This window comes from Amblyomma americanum, chromosome 1 (genome assembly GCF_052857255.1).
Source record: "Amblyomma americanum isolate KBUSLIRL-KWMA chromosome 1, ASM5285725v1, whole genome shotgun sequence".
Taxonomy (NCBI): domain Eukaryota; kingdom Metazoa; phylum Arthropoda; class Arachnida; order Ixodida; family Ixodidae; genus Amblyomma; species Amblyomma americanum.
The window spans coordinates 4,491,295-4,508,132 of record NC_135497.1 but is presented as its reverse complement, the minus strand read 5'-3'; the positions used below and the strand labels follow the sequence as shown (position 1 = coordinate 4,508,132).

The 16,838-nt window shown below is 47.4% G+C and overlaps 1 protein-coding gene across 1 annotated transcript; it reads left to right on the top strand.

Annotated features, from left to right (window-relative positions):
• Positions 1-1,729: 1,729 nt before the first annotated feature.
• LOC144130251 (uncharacterized) lies at positions 1,730-10,186 on the top strand. Its single transcript, XM_077664216.1, has 3 exons — positions 1,730-2,664; positions 6,909-7,179; positions 9,656-10,186. Exons 2-3 carry the CDS (start codon positions 6,909-6,911, stop codon positions 9,766-9,768), a joined length of 384 nt encoding a protein of 127 aa, XP_077520342.1. The 5' UTR covers positions 1,730-2,664; the 3' UTR covers positions 9,769-10,186.
• Positions 10,187-16,838: the final 6,652 nt, after the last annotated feature.

Here is a 16,838-nt window from a genome sequence, read left to right as displayed (position 1 = left end):
GCCTTCTCGCTGGCAACCACGTATGTGAAGCTCTTGCTGCTGCATTCTGGTGGTTATGTTCAGTTCATCCGCAGAGCGATGTAGCACCCAGGAGACATACCAGCGTAGAAGTATACCAGTTTAACGTACAGCCCCCGTCAAAAGTATACAGCCCAAAGGGTTTGTTTGCGAGGCCTGCAGCGTGCCTAGTTATACATCTTCAGCGACCGTAACCTCTCGAATGAGGAATGGCTTCTCTTCCTCAATCCTCCCAAGCATTGGACTGCTAAATGTGCTAGGGAGCCGCGTTAAGCAGCTTAGAAGCAAAATTCTTGGGATGTACATTTTGGACGAAGGCTGTATGCCTGTTGCGCACGCGCAGTAGTCCTATCCGGCCACGCAATTGCAACAGTGCATGCGAATTTATCAGTTAAAGAATGTTGTTATTTGTACAGCAGACACAATTTGCGTCAGAAGTGAAAGATCGGATCAATGCAAGTGAAGTTAGGACACACACATCAATGTGTGCCAACAGGTGAAGACAATGTGATCACAGGAATTTCCAGATACGCAATCTAATGGTAAACACGTTACGGAGGTTTCTGCTGCCGTGGAGGTGTCTACTGTCCCATGGGGTGCAATGCTGTTTAGCAATCAAGCACGCAGTAAGCGTTACATAAATCTTGTTACATGTTACATTACATGACACAGCAACAAGCTGATCCCATGTTGTGTCTCAGAACCTGCATTTCTTACCCTGCACTCGGATGCTCTCGTCCCCCCGCCCTGATCGAAGGGAGGAGGGGGGGGGGGGGGGGGTCAGGAACCCCTGCCTCCCCCCCCCCCCTGATTTACGCCACTGCTGCAGGGTCAGCAGTGCCCTGGTTAGGGGCTCGAAGAATGACACATCGATGTGCCGCGCCCACATAAACCCCTCCTAGATAAAAGTGTTTTCCAGCAAGCGAACATGGCAGTCTGGATTCGCAATTTAAAAAAAAGGAAAAGAAAGTGGTGTACCATTAGCTCAGAAATATCCGTGAATGGTTTCAAGCGTAGGCATTGCCGTGAAACATAAGAGAAAGAGCAAGGTTGCTTCACGATCTTTTCGGGTCTGTATCTTTATGCCAGTCGTCGAACTTTTGTGAACGAAGCCCAAACGCTGAATGACTTGAACACTTCCTACTTTGCTTCCACAGGTTTTCTTCTCGGAGAAGAACTTATTTGGTGATCCCCTCGCTCGATCAGGGCTTCATCCTTGTATTCATGTTCTCCTGTCCTTTGGTGGAAGCGCCCTGCAGGAGTCACGTTCTTAAACCAGTGTGCGTAACTGTACATTAATAAATCATTGCGTAATGTAGGTTCATTTGTCCGTTATGTATTTCTAGATTCCATTCTTTTTGAATCCAAAAAGTTAACCAAGGCCTACCCAACAGAAGTTGGTAAATATATACCTCCTCTTTGAGTTTATCATCATCATCATCCTGACTACGCCCACTGCAGGGCAAATGCCTCTCCCATGTCTCTCCAATTAACCCTGTCATTTGGCTGCTATACCCACCGTATTCCCGCAAATTTCTTAATGTCATCCACCCAACCAACTTTCTGCCGCCCTATGCTACAATTGCTTTCTCTTGGGATCCACTCCGTTACCCTTAAGGACCAGCCGTTATTTTGCCTTCGCATTACATGCCTTGCCCAAGCCCATTTCTTCCTCTTGATTTCGACTAGGATGTCATTAAGCCGCGTTTGTTCCCTCGCCCACTCCGCCCGCTTCCGGTCTCTTATCGTCACACCAACATATTTCTTTCCATAGTTAATTTACCCCGGCAAATGTTCCACCGTCGGTATGTGCCATTCCAACAGAGGCCAACAACAACAATGAAGAAGAGGAAAGAGCCTGACTGGGTGTGCGAGTTGCGCTAAGCGACGAGTGCCTGAGAAAGCGCCTAAGCCTCTACTGTCCCCCTCCCTGCCGCACATTCTCAAAATTCGCTACCGTATATAGCCGTACTATCTGGACTCAAGGAACACAAGCATGGACGTGCCAGTCATGACCGACATGTGTCAGGGAGGGTCGTCACATGTTTCCACGCCTTGTATGGAAGTGGGTGTCACTGAAAGCCTGGATGCGCTACAGACTGGCTTAGGCGGAAATTACGAATACTGCGGTGAAGGGCGTGGTCTTGTCCCGAAAGCAGTCATCATCTGCCCGCAGTCTCGTCAGGAGGGGTTGTCTGGAGTTGACAGCAAGAAGGAGGTTGCGTTGTGGGCTCAACGCAGTCCGTCACTTTCTGTTGTTAGGATTTCCACTCAGGACGTTGGTTTCATTTGACGCCATGCATGTATCCTCATTGGGAACTTCAGTTCCCTGGAACAGCGCTTCACATCTGGCACGCCTATTGCGACTTCTACAGGGCCTGCCTCTTCTGGTGTTCCTGGGCGGGATGATGAGCCACCGGCAGTCCGCCTTACCGCTGCTCACCGACCTGAAGGTGCCAGCGCTGATTGTGATCGAGTCTAATCTTCGCTGGCCCCGATGTTGTACTGCACCTGTGTCTCGAGGCGCTACACAAGGGGAGGCAAAGTGCATCCTTCGCCGTCTTGGTCCTGACCAGGCTGCTCTACACGGTGTGGCTGGCCGTCTCGTTCAGGGCGAATGGTGCCCTGCTGGCCTCGAGATTAGCGGTGAGAGTGACTAAACTGGCTCCCAATGCACTTCCCGACATAACATACATGAAAAACTTGAGGAAACACCTCTTTGAGGATATGACGCGATAGCATTATTGAGCCCCTTCAGCGGCTTGGAGTCTTCTTTGCGTATCGCTTCGCAGAAATGGACATTTTATAGTTTAGATTTAGAGAAAGCGGGAAGTCCTCACACCACACTCCTGGCACATAGTTTCAGGAGTTAAGTTATGCGCAACTGAGATGGCCTGGTAGCTGTTTCAAACACAGCCATCTCGCACGACCAGCCAATGTAACTGCCACCTGACACGGCGATGGATGGATAGAAAAAACTTTATTAGCGACAGATTTAAAATGCTCTTGACCCTTATGGGTCACTGGCACCGTGATCGATCCTTAGTACAGGATGCCGCACTTGACAGCTTTCATCGTGGCTCGACGTAAGAGAAATCATTGCGCTTCCTCGTCATGGCTGGCCAGCAAGTGCTCCCATTGCGTCACACTCGGGCGGTCTATTCTAGGCTCTAAGTCTGCCTTAGGGCAGCTCCATGTGACATGCTCTATTGTAGGTTTACCCTGGCACCAAGGACACGGAATGGGAGCCTAGACTCTAGCACTTTGAAATGATTACATTCAAGCATGCACCGTAGCATACCTGCACGGCTGCAACTGGATCGCTTTTTGCAGCATCTTGGAACTTTTTGCACGTTGTGAACTCGCACTGTGTCTAGTGATTGCGAACTGCCAACGCATAAACGACAGCTTCCGGTTAGGGCTAATAGCTCGTCTTACATGTCTCGAAACGGTAGTGTTAGCTCACACATTCAAAAGTCCTACCTAGAAGACAACACAAATCCACTAGCGATCGTAGATAATTTGCTTGTAACTTACTGTGAGCATAAACAAGCAAATGACATATTGAGCTTGAGAAAACAGTCCTGAAGTCCGTTCGACGTCCAGCAAAACAGAACATATTCGTTACGCCACAGCACGCAGAGCCGTGCAATGTGTTGTTATCGGTTTTTACGAAGTTCCTCGATCCCTTCCTCCTTTTGGCGAGGGTGCTTAAATGAAAGTTGTAGGGTGCCTAGATGCGCACGCCTCCTTGGAGCGCCTTGTCAGTCATTCTGTGAAGTGGTAAACGCTGCCTCCCAAGCGGCGATGGCCATTGCGCTCCCCACGCTTCATCGCTGGGGGTTGGGAGAGACTTGTGCGCGGCGTTTTTGGCAAAGTGCTCAGGAATGTGTGGCCCTGTTCACGAAACACTCGCTACATGGCTGTGGAATGTTTCTTCTTCCGAGATAAGCCACACGGCTACTGACATCCTACGATCAGGTCGGGTGTTTTGTGCGAGTAATACCACATCTTCGACTTTCACAGTTGATTGGCGCGTACATAGTCACTGAATTTATCGTTCATTTGTTCTGTATCTTCTGCGCATATGTGTGCGTGTGCAATTGGTTTAACTTCTGGATAAGCAATGCTCTGCTCTTAAGCGCGTGTGTATACTTGCTAGCGAAGGCGTATGGATAAACGCTGCTGTGTCTTGTCACCACGTTTTTGCGTGTGTTTTTTTTGGTTGCGCTGAAAAGTACACGTCCACGATACAGTGCTACGTACAAGGAGCTATGTACTACAGAAAAAGTTGGTGGTATCTTGCACTAGCAGCAAGCTGAAGAGAAAAAAAGAAAAGAGTTGTCAGGTGTAGTGCATGATCTATCTGAAATTCACCTGAAAGTCACCATGTTGCCGCTTGAAACACTGTTAGGATTATGCAGTGACGGTAGCGTATTATAAGATAAAAAAAGAGTCGCGGTCGTTGCAGTTATGAAGTGAGTTAAGATAACTATTTAAAATTGGTAGGCAGTGATCACTTAAGAGTGTTATCCTGCCATCAGCACAGCGAATATCGCCAGGGTTGTTTTGTACTGGGCGCAGCATTATACAGCATGTGATTAGGCTAGTTGGTGACTGGAGGACATTATTCAGAAACAGCATCTGTTTTGTCGCCTATGCTTGTGTCCGGCCGTGTCTGAGTGCGTTTTTGTAATCATGTTAATCGTACACCCAGCTACCAAATGGCTTTTATGCAGCATCTAAGCACGGTAGTTTTCTGCTGTTAAGAGTTTTAGCATCATTGTAAGTTAAATGCACTAACTATGGAAATTAATGCAATAGCAGCAACAGCAATAAGTTACGATATCGTCTTTACGGCTCTCTGTCAATGTTAAAGCTTCTTGAAAAATACTGTGGTCGATTGAGCATTGAAAATAAGAATTATAAGATTTTAGTGTGATGGCCTTTTACTTTGCCGACGCTTATTTTTACGTTTAGTTCATCTTAGGCCAATGTGCCAACCGTTAGCAATAAACGTTCCCATCATCTTGTCAACGCGGCGCGCCTTTCTTCGCCTCATGGTCGACTTGCAGCTGCGCGATGCCCATGTGCTGCCTCCGCGTTGGGCACCAACATGGCGGCCACCGCTAGGGTTTACGCTATAGTGCAAATGTCGCGGTTGTCTCCACCCTGAACGACGGAGTCGGCCGGCGTGCATCGAGGCACCCTACGAAGTTATCTTTCGGCGACGCGACGTTGACAGAACGGAATCCAGCCTCCTGGGCTCGATTCTGAAACCACCGCCATGTTCTTTAAGAGAATCCCACTACCAACTGGGTTGAATAGGTCTTCTAAGAAACAAGTGCAGAGTTATGGAACAAAGTGGAGTGTGACTGATGATCGTAGACGAAGATATAATGGAAAGGAAACAGATGAAAAGCCCCCTATAGCCTATCCAGTGCACCCTGTTTCGAATAAGAAAATACGTTAATTTTCTGTGTACGGCCACGTAGTTCCTTCAAAAGCGGAAGAATTTTGGCGCTTCTACCGTCGCCTTTTGATTATTATTGTCTCCATGGAACAATGTAGCCTCGAACATAAAGGATAATTAAAAGCTAACTATCCCAACGTGTTTGTTGGGTGTCTTTCAAACTCCCGGTCCTGTTGTCTTGAAGCTGTCCTGATGAGATTATTTGTACATGGACTGTTGCGATAGTGCATTATTTGTGTGCGGCTTCGGAAGTATCTGAATTCATTACAGAAGAGTTGGAAAAAATGTGTCAGTCAGTTTGGAACACGCAGCTGTTCTCTTTTATGCCTTCAGCTTGCGGTTTATCTCCATTCTTTATCCATGTCGGCCGTGTACGGAAAAACCGTATTACTATGTTTTACTGAAAGATGTAACCTTTGCGGCCCTCTGAATAAGTGAGGCTCTTTTGGCATTACGTAATGAAACCTTGCTGCGCTGGTTGTTTCTTCAGATGATGCGAGGCAGTTTTGCTATGGCGGTGTTCTTGTACGCGTACGACGGCTACAGCAAGTGCCTCGTGTGCCTGCCCCGCACGCTGTCGTACCTGTACGGCTCGGAGACCTGTACACTTCCCACGTGGTGCCGGAAGCCGTCGGGTCGGTCGAAGGAAGACATCTTTGAGGCGTGCGCATGTTTCTGTGAGATGTTGCCATGTCAGAGCACGCCGAGGTTATCCAGGTATATTATATATATGGACCACTGTGGTCGGAGAATGTTTTCTTGCGCCATGCATGCTAGGTTACCGGGTTAGCGAATCTCTGCGCTAACAGCTTAAGCTGCAGACAGTAAAAATTCGGCCTTACGCCAATCTCCCCTTAAGCACAAAGTGAAACTAACAGAGTTTAAGCGAGGATTGAATTCTTTGACGCCCCTACCGACTACCAAATTTTCACTTTCAGTGCTAACAAATAAAAAATGTCACGGTAGTTCTTGCGTTTGAGTAAAACCGAGGTGGCAGGGAACAATTGCTTTTAACTCAAGGAGCATCGGGGGATGCGGATGCTGACATACTGAGCTTCACACATTGCACGCACTGTGTACATATTTGCTTACAAGCTGAGGGATAATTGTTCCTCTTTTGCGGTATTTGACACGCACACCATGCTTTAAAGGCTGCGTGGTTGTGCTAGGCACAACGATCATTGTTGTTTACACCTTTATAGATCCTAATCGGGAGGCATGATGCTTGTCCAGGCAGGTATAAGACCCACATACCCAGTCATTTTGTCTACCTTAGAGAATCAAGTCATTTGCACAATAACGTTCCTGTAACCAATGAACAGAAGAAAGGTGACAGTTCCAAAAATATCACGTTGTATGGTCATTGTACCAAGGATCGACAATTTGCATCGGCTTGTGCGCCATCTCTTTTTTTCAGATGCACCACGAAAAGTACGGACCACACATGTGGAACTTCGTGCGTGACAACACTGTCGGGGCCTGCGTATGGGTCTTCGCTCTGAGCTTGGCAGTGCTCGTGATCTTGCGCATGTTAAAGATGATCTGGGGCGACATCGCCGCTGTGGTCCATCTCTACAAGCGCTACACGGCAGAGCGGCGCAAAGGAGTCACTCGGAACGACGCCTTCCACGCAACGGCGCTAGCATTGCTTGCGGCTGACACGTCACGCATGGAGGCACTCCCTGTTGGTGAGTGTTCCATTGTAGGAGTAGTTGCAAAAAGGGTCATCTGACATCGAATCTTAACAGATATCCAATTTTTTCGTGCTAGTTATTTTTAGGGAAGGGTTAGTGCGAGGGCGATGCTGTATCTCCCTCAGATTCTGTATCTCGTTACAGTACACAATCTTAGCTTTCTGTCCGCCAACATGTGAGACAGATACTGTGCCATTTCCTTTTCCCAAAAACCAATTTTCATTTTTTTTCAGCCCAATTTTCAATATCACGGTAAAACAGATGCCCTTTGTAAACAAAAACAAAAAAGAAGTGCTGTTAACACGGGTTGCTATCATACGTCTTTTTGGTTACAGGCGCGTAAACAGACACAACACAAGGTAGAAAGACGGGACGGAGCGCCACTCACAACTGATTTATTTGAAGGCAACACGGGCCTGTAACCAAAGAGATGTACAGTTACCAACTTGCCCAGCAAGACGTCCTTTTAAGCTATCATACGTCTTGAAAAGGTAGCGGCCCGAAGCGCAATAAAAAAATAACGGACATAAGGAAGGTAATTCTATAGTGATAAAATGATGCGAGCACCCATGATCACACAGGCGGAATATTTGACACTGGCGTTCACAACCAACAGTGTTGCTGACAATTGGCCAGTACGCGTGGAAGTGGAGAGTACCGTCCAATAATGAGAAGGTACTTCCATCTGGCACCAGGAAGCCTTCATTTGCACTGAGCAGGAACTGCTTTATCTTGAAGACAGGGATGTCTTAGCAAGTGTGGAAATGGCATCACTGCTGGCTTACCAAATCAATTCTGTTTGGCCGCTTTTTTTTCAATGTGATTTTATCTCCACATTTTCGAATTGTTGCACTGTTGGAATTTTAGAATAGGGTATGCGGCGAGTTGGCACCCTACTTAGCTTCGTGCGAACTCCTCGAAAGCGTTCTGGTTGAAAATTGCCGTCAAGTAGAGACCAGCATTAGCATGACATATTTTCTAAGCAGCCGACATAGCTATTAAAGTGCGCCAGCGCCAAAATTGCTTCATAATTCTCATTTCACAGAGTCATCGCACATTGACTGATGCCAAATCTTGATGTACGAACCATTCAGTTCGCAGTTCCGGTCACATGAGTTGGAAGTGCTGTAGTAGGTAAAAAACGCTAGGCTTCGTGGGCGATGCTTTCGTTCCCAAGATTCCGGTCATTGGCAACAGGATTTACTCATACTTCGAAACGAAGCTGTTCTGGTGATGGAGCTTAAGAAAAGACATTCAAAAAGAGGGCCACGAAGGTTGTTCACGCAATCTCTTGTACTGATCGAAGCAGGTCTGAGGTGCGACATTTACGTTGATATTATGGCGTGCGCCCATGACACATATGATCGAGGCTCTGCTTGGTTGTGAGTCTTTTTAACCAGAAACTTCTTAATGATTTAATTAGCTCATGTACACAACTGCCAGTGATGTCTGCTGAATATGACCCTGAAGGTCTCCACATATTATTGTTAACAGATAAGGAACCTGGAAAAATAATTACTAATTCTGTGAGATGTAAAGTTGTGGCTGTCTAAGCTTCAAGTCCTACTCACCCGAAGATGTCATAAATTAAGAAATTCACATTATTTTAAAGTTATTTGCATGTTACGTGAATAGCCGTATGTCCCACAGAGCATATGTTCTGATTAACCTCCCTCTATGCAACCATTATGCTGGTCCTCTCTCTGCGTGGATGCCACGCATATTTAGGGTTGCGAGATTTTGAGCATTGACCACTATCACCATTTTTATCTTATGGACTATTTGCTATCCACAATTTGTCCACATTTCTTTGCACGTTACCTATATCTCTTTAGATGTGAGAACGTGCGCTGCCGGTATAATTCCTCTCGAGGTGCAGTCAGTCCTCACTGGTATTACCATCTGCTGGTCAGAATGCATTTCATTCTCGTTCAAGGTACTGTGTCGCAATGTCATGCTTTCAGTAACCTAGTCGTACACCACGATCACTTGATATATCTGAGAGTAATTAAGTCCAGCACTGCTAGCTTGCTAGTGATCGAAATATGCATCTTAGGTTTCAGTAATGTTTTAATTTTTACTTTAAAAAGTTTTGCTATGTTGTAAAACCTTCATATTTAAAATATGGCCCAAAAGATTTCAACCACCTTAGTGATTATTGCTGCATGCGTATTGAAAATATCAGTTGAAATGAACTTCGAATTTGTTGCTGCCTTTTGCGACAAATGAAATGTTCATGTCTTTCAGGCCATAGAAAGAAATGATAATAGAATCTGAGCTGATGTGTCTAAATATCGAAGAAAGGCTTCAGTTTGGGCGTTATTGTATGGCATATTTAAGTAGCATGAGGATACTTTTATATTTAAAGGCTCCCTCGTAGAGTAGTACCCAATCTAGGGGCTTTAATTATTGATAAATAATGATGATAGTGATAGTTGTCATTCTAACTGCCGTTTTGTACACCGAACAGTTGGTCGGAGCCACACCACTTCAGAACGAGCTGAGGACCAAGCACAAGAACCGACATCATCAGCCAAAGACCACGTGACGGCGGGGATGCAGGCGCTGCCAACGTCTCTGTAGGTTTCGTGCAAGAACCTCGGGACGCATCGGAAAGGGACAAAAATTGGACTCTTACGCACTAGAATTCGTCCTAGACGCTGCGCACTGAGCCTGATCTCGAGTGCTCATTGACGCAGACGCAGCTCCTGAGACATTTTGGGCATTCTTCTGAAGGAAAGCATTTTGAAGCCGGAAAGTCGCCTAAACTGCTGTCGCGTCTAACTGAAATTTATATTTTGTGCAGAGCCGCGATTTTATCAATTTATTGAAATGTGAATCGAATATGTATAGGTTATTTCGGATAAGAAATTCATTACTGAACAATAATGCGCGTAGCAGTGAAATCACAATGACATTTTCATTGCTACGCATTAGGTTATTGAACTTCCTAAAGTCCCTGATGGAGCGTGGGGAAAATATTTTATCTGCGAGTACCATACTGGCACTGACAATAAATGTTGCTTCTTCTCATGTTGCCGCTGCGCCATGGCTGGCGCCACCGAATGCCCATGCTGCCGCTGCGGCCGACGCTGGCGCCACCACACGCTGCTCCACGGCGCTTGCGTCATAGCAGCTGCGCTCCGGTTGGTCACGGGCTTCGCGTGGAACTAAATGGGAAGGGCTTCATAAAACAGCTTTCGCTGTGCAGCGTGAATTTCATTTCAGTTCACAGCACTCCATGAATTGGTAACATTTGAAAAAAAAATCTTTTTAATCATCCAGGGAAGGTAAGCGTAAGTCGCCACAGATGCCGGAGGCCTCCAGAACGGCAATTTCATGCAAAAAGCCTGCATCTGTCGCAATGTTGCATTGCAGGGTGATGGAGAATTTTTGAATTAGGCCCGTCATTTAACGCTTTCGGCATTGGAATTTTTATTTTGGCTGCATAATTTTTTCTGTTTTCACTGTGCCTTAGGTCCCATAATCTACGCACAAGGACTTTGAGAAAACGTTTATACATAGCTCATAGCGTCTTCGGTGTCTTCATGAGTGGAGTCCTAGTCCAGGACCCCTGCGGCGGCTGTGGCAGCTTAGGCCCGTTCGACGAGTGAGGGCTGATCAGCAGGCACCCCCCTTGACCGCGCTACTTTCCACTGCTCCACATTAAGTTTAAAGAACGCGGTGGAAGTATTTCGCCAACGACAAAGGGAATAGTCAGGTGCCCGCGAATGACAACACAAAAATGAGTCAAAAAGTGTGTCATTTAGTTGTGTGGAGCGCACTAAAGCAGTTCCTGAAGTTTCTAAGGAAGAGCTGGATCTGGAACTTTCCATGAAAAATACCGCACCATCCTGTTCACCTTACCGTCATGCATCGTTTCTCCTCGCGCTTGTCGTAAACATGCGAGTGTTCCAGCCGATATTACGTCACGTTAACAACAAACGTTTTCAAAAGTTTCATAGCCTTCGTACGGGACTACAGTAAAAAACATGAAGGCTATCCTCAGATTTGTATTGGCCGCTTAAATCATCGCTTATGGGGTTTTTCAGTGCCGCTTACAGCGAGGTCTAAATGCCCGGCAGGCGCACGGCAGAATGCATCTGGCTCGCGCCTCTCTTCAACCCTCAATCTCGGATTTTTCCGATATTTGTCTGTCCAAACCCTCTCTCCGTGACCTTGAGGTTGCTCGGGATGAGCAACCTAGGTCTCACAAGCTAGCACCTACCATCGCAGGGCAGGGGCGCATTCCTCAGCCGCTGTACCACTGCACCAGGAGTGGTGCGAGGGCACCCAGCGATCACTGCATGCATGTGGAGAATAGTCAATTCTGCATATATGGGCATTAACCCTTTAAAATGACCCTGAAATGATTATTAAGGGCATATCCTGGTGCAGCAGGTCTGTAGAGAGGGGTATTTTCTGGTAATCGAATCAAATATGAAAGCTGTGCGTGGACCTTATAATTTAGAAATATATTTTTTAAAATCGCTGCTCGCAGTAGCTCGCAAGAAATTAGGGCGACACCCCGCCTTCGAATCCCCGCTACGATGACGTCAGTGGGCAGCCTAGCGCGCGCCCCCAGTGTGCAGATTGCCTTGGGCGCACCAGATGGCGCCACGTGCTGGCAAGCGGCGCGCCCGCCTGCCTCGTTGGGGCCAATCAGAGCGTGCGCGCGCAGTGGCAGGTAGCGGTTAGTTTTCCGGTATATGCTCCCGCATGGAACAGAGTTGCGCGCCTGTTTTCCCTCGCCACTCCGAACGCCATTCGCCGAGAGGCGGTCACATGATTTTCTTGACGTCAGGTGTTCAACTTTCCGCGCGGAAGCTGACTTCACAGACGCGGTCAGCTCGTTGCCTCACGTGAGCCCACGCTGTCGGCTACATTTCACACATTTCCCGTCCACACCTGTGGCGTGTGGTTTGGGGTTCTGCTGTGGCATTGAGCCACGCAGTTGTCAGCTATGACTGCGTGCAGTGCGCCAAACTGCAGCAACCGCACCGGAAACGGCAAAGCATTTACGAACTGCCATTTGGAAGTTGGGCGGCTAAAGTGCGTCGGCGATTAAAGTGGCTTTTGACCATAGGCCGCGTTATGCGCGATGAAATATAACTTAATAGCACCGATGAAAAGATGAATATTAATAAAAATTAGGTAGGCTAATAATATCAACGAGAAAAACTACCTTCAGGGTCCTTCAAAGATTCGTCATTTTACTGCATTTAGCAACGGGGTACATTTTGTAAAATGTTTTAGGCAAGCAATTGAGTTTGAAATTTATTCGTTAGGTCAGACTCGCCTGTTCAACGCATTGCTGTTGCTTTAGTCTGCTTGCCTGTAACAAGCTGCAGAATTATTTTAATGCGGTTCTAGGGAGATGCGTTTTCAGATTTTCCGTGTGCATAACCTGCAAAGAACACGCGGCGGTGCTAGTTGAGAAAAAAATTATTCGCAGTACTCTTTTCTTTTCGTTAAGACGCGCACAGAGGAAGACAGGACGGGACGGGACAGACGCTGCCCCATTCGGAACGGGAGTGCTTGTTCATCTGAAATTACTTGTTCCAGAAAAAAAACACGCAGGCCGTTTCTCGTCAATTTGTCATGACTACAATTTGCTGTTAACCTTTGGCGATTTTTTTTTATGGTTTATGCACACCTTCGGCAAATCACTGATTAGTTTTTGGCGCAAGAAAACCGTGAAGCGTGCCCTCAGCATGCCGAAACAGGCTCACCGAATGAGGATAGTAATATTTGTTTTCGGGGACAATGACTGGTAACAAATATTATTAGCCTCATTCGGTGAGCCTGTTTCGGCATGCTGAGGGCACGCTGCCCGGTTTTCTTGCGCCATAGCGAAGCGTTCAACTATCGCACATGACACTATCACCTTGGCGCGCGGCTGCATGACACTGCCGTGTTTGGCTTCAGTCGAGCGCTCAGCCGTGAAACACACGTGTAAGATTTATGATTTAAACCCTCATTGATAAATGAAAATTGGTTTTTGGGGAAAGAAAATGGCGCAGTATCTGTCTCTCATATCGGCGGGCACCTAAAATTCGCTGTAGATGAAGGAATAAAGGAGGGAGTGAAAGAAGAAAGAGGCGCCGTAGTGGAGTGCTCTGGAATAATTTCAGCCAGCTGAGGACCTCGCCGCGGTGGCTCAGTGGTTAGGCGCTCGACTAGTGATAATAATAATAATAATTGGTTTTTGGGGGAAAGGAAATGGCGCAGTATCTGTCTCATATATCGTTGGACACCTGAACCGCGCCGTAAAGGAAGGGATAAAGGAGGGAGTGAAAGAAGAGAGGAACGAATAGGTCCGTAGTGGAGGGCTCCGGAATAATTTCGACCACCTGGGGATCTTTAACGTGCACTGACATCGCACAGCACACGGGCGCCTTAGCGTTTTTCCTCTATAAAAACGCAGCCGCCGCGGTCGGGTTCGAACCCGGGAACTCCGGATTAGTAGTCGAGCGCCCTAACCACTGAGCCACCGCGGCGGGTCGACTAGTGATCCGGAGTTCCCGGTTTCGAACCCGACTAATAATAATAATAATAATAATAATAATAATAATAATAATAATAATAATAATAATAATAATAATAATAATAATAATAATAATAACAATAATAATAATTGGTTTTTTGGGGAAAGGAAATGGCGCAGTATGCGACTGCGGCGGCTGCGTTTTTTTGAGGCAAAACGCTAAGGTGCCCGTGTGTTCTTTCATTTCATTTCTCCATTCTGCCTGCTATCCCTTATTTCCGCTGCCCCAGCTCAGGTGCTTCAGTATCGATGGCAGATGCCGGTGCTAACAAAAATCTTTTCCTTCCTTCTGACTATTATTTTTAATAAATGCACTACCACCACTACCACCGTGTGCTGTGCGATGTCAGTGCACGTTAAAGATCCCCAGGTGGTCGAAATTATGCCGGAGCCCTCCACAACAACACCTCTTTCTTCCTTTCTTCTTTCACTCCTCCTTTATCCCTTCCGTTACGGCGCGGATCAGGTGTCAAACGATATATGAGACAGATACTGCGCCACTTCCTTTCCTCAAAAAACCAATTATCATAATTATTATCAGCTGAGGATCTTTAACTTCAGTGCACATTAAACATCCTCTGGTGGCGCCTCTTTCTTTCTTTGACTCCCTCCTTGATCTCTTCCCCTACGGCACAGTTCTGGTGTCCGCCGATATGTGAGAAAGATACTCTGCCATTTCCTTTCCAGAAAAACGAATTTTCAATTTTCAATGAGCGTTCAATGCCCCACAGCGGCTCAGGCTATGAGGGACGACGTCGAAAAGGGCTCTGGAAAATTCGACCTGGAGCTCTTTAGCTTGTACTGACATCGCACAGTACAGTTAAAGGAGCTTGATTATGCTGCCACTTCTTCGGCTAACGCAACTTCACCAGTTTCACCGTGGCGATAGCGCTGGTAGCCATTCATTCCGACGCCACGCACATAATGTCTGATTCTCAACACGCCCGTCGAAATTATAAAAGGGGAAGGATAGCGCTGCCTGCCAGCAAAATGTTTGCAAACGCGCGACATAACTGAATGCTGAGAACAAAACTATTGGTATGGGTGCCCGGATACCAGGCAATTGAAGGGAACTAGGCGGCTCACACAGCCGCCCGAGCGTCTCAACCCGGAGTTCCAATGACTTCCCAGACTCTGTCGCAACTCCAGTACTGACTCCGCTTACCACATATGTGGACATTACAGCGTATCTGCGCCACAGTAGGCAGATGTTCCCAGAGCACGCCAAGGGCCTGGATAGAACCGAGGAACGACCTTCTCAGAAGGCTGTAAACGGGGCCGTTTCTAAGCCCCGCGATTCTAAAACACATATAACCAACTTTTTCTGGGTACTGCAGATTTTGCGACATGTAGGCTGACGCATATCATAAGGTATGGACCTACCAGACAAATCCGCAGAGAGAGTAAATCAGCCAACGACAGAGGGATGGGAGGCAACCATGTCTAGCTGCTTGGACCTCGAGTCAGAGTGCTATGGTTCAAAGAGTGCCGGCGGCGGTTACCGGTAATGGTGTCCCGGTATGAGGACTACCACCCAGGCAAGGGAGTGGTGAAACTCTCCACTCTCCTCTAACAGGCGCTCCTGTGCATCGAATAGAGATTTAACGCCACCACCACCACCAATATACTACCGGCTGTGAGAATCCGGTGGCGTCCGTGTCCTCGCAAGCTGATGCCGACGTGTAGACGCGTCCTCTTCCAACTGTTTCTCGCGGGCGACGCGTTTCGGTGCAAAGCAGTTCGACGAGCGTTCGCCGCATGCGCTGCAACATTTCACGACTGGCGTGACAAAGGAGCCGGTGCTCTCAGTGCATAGTCACGCCGAGTAGCCAGCGTGAGGTCTAAGCGTGGGCATTATTTTGTGGAGGACGAGGTGATGCAGTGTGTAGTGCACTTTCGCTTCGTCTGCGGATTTCCTGCATTTTTGCTGTTTGATATGAATTCAGAAGAAACATTACAGCGCAAGCTTCCGGACTTAACACAAGAAACATTGCGCGCACCCTCGCAGCACTTCAGCAACTGGCTCTTGAACTTCGAACACCATGGCGCTCCAACGGCAACAGATGGTAAGTCTGCACCAATTCTATTATTTCTAAGCGTTAGTTGTTCAGTAGTACTGCTCACGGGTACAGGAAGGCATGATTGTATAGCTACTTTGTAGGATGCCATGCATATACGTGCGCGCTGGCTGCACCGGGAACCTCATTTTTTGGAACTTAGGTGAACAGCTCCTCCTGAGTCGTCCTCCAAACAAAGCTTGTTGCGGGTTGTTGCAGATCAGCCGCACCAAAATGGGATACCTAAGCGCTCGGCGGATAGCGAAAAAAGCGAGTTTCTGTAAAAAGCGCGTTTCATTTGCGGGATATATATAGGGTTCCATGAGAAAACTTTGCAATCTATGTGCTGGACTTTATTTCTTTAATGGTCAATGTGGTGTGAAATGCTATATATGTCCAGAAAAAACCACGCCGAGGCAGTAAACACTTGAAAAAAAAAGATGATTTGTGTTCACGGCGGGTGCACGTGAACCCGAACAATGATGATTACCGCTATGGTCGAGCAGATGAGTGTTAGCTTGTAAGCATTGCTTTTGAACTTGCTGTACTTGATTTTAGTGGTGCTCTCTAAGATGATTGGGTGACGGTTGCATTGTCGCTCTGGCGGAGTTACGAGAGCTTTGTAGTGTGAAAAAGTAGTGGAACGGACTTGAGCATATTATCGTGCGACGCCTATACCTCGAGCGCCCTCATCGAGATAAGAACAGACATTTAAAAGCTGCATTGAGGCGCTGGTGAGGTGTCCGCTTGCGTTCACCGAGCCCACAAGCATAAGCATGCATATATGCCTTAATTAAGCATGCGCTATAGTGACTGCCTCTCGAATCATCCATTGCTGCTCTGGCAGGTTAGTGCCGTACAGTGCAGCTTTCCAATAGCGTTTGGCTTTTGTTCGACCGGCCGAGAGTTTCGAGTACGAACCACAAGGCAGCGTTTCTTCGGCGTCGCGTCAGTGTTTCGTCTACTGGCGTCGCCGGAGGACCCGGCACGGTGGCTCAGTGATTAGCGCGCTCGGCTGCTGATCGGGAGTTCCCGGGATTGAACCCTAC

What these genes read in the sequence shown, in the direction of transcription:
- LOC144130251 (XM_077664216.1), top strand. Translation starts at nt 6,909, where the DNA reads ATGCACCACGAAAAGTACGGACCACACATGTGGAACTTCGTGCGTGAC. An exon ending in CATGGAGGCACTCCCTGTTG is followed by an intron (nt 7,180 to 9,655) that starts GTGAGTGTTCCA and finishes TACACCGAACAG; the next exon opens with TTGGTCGGAGCCACACCACT.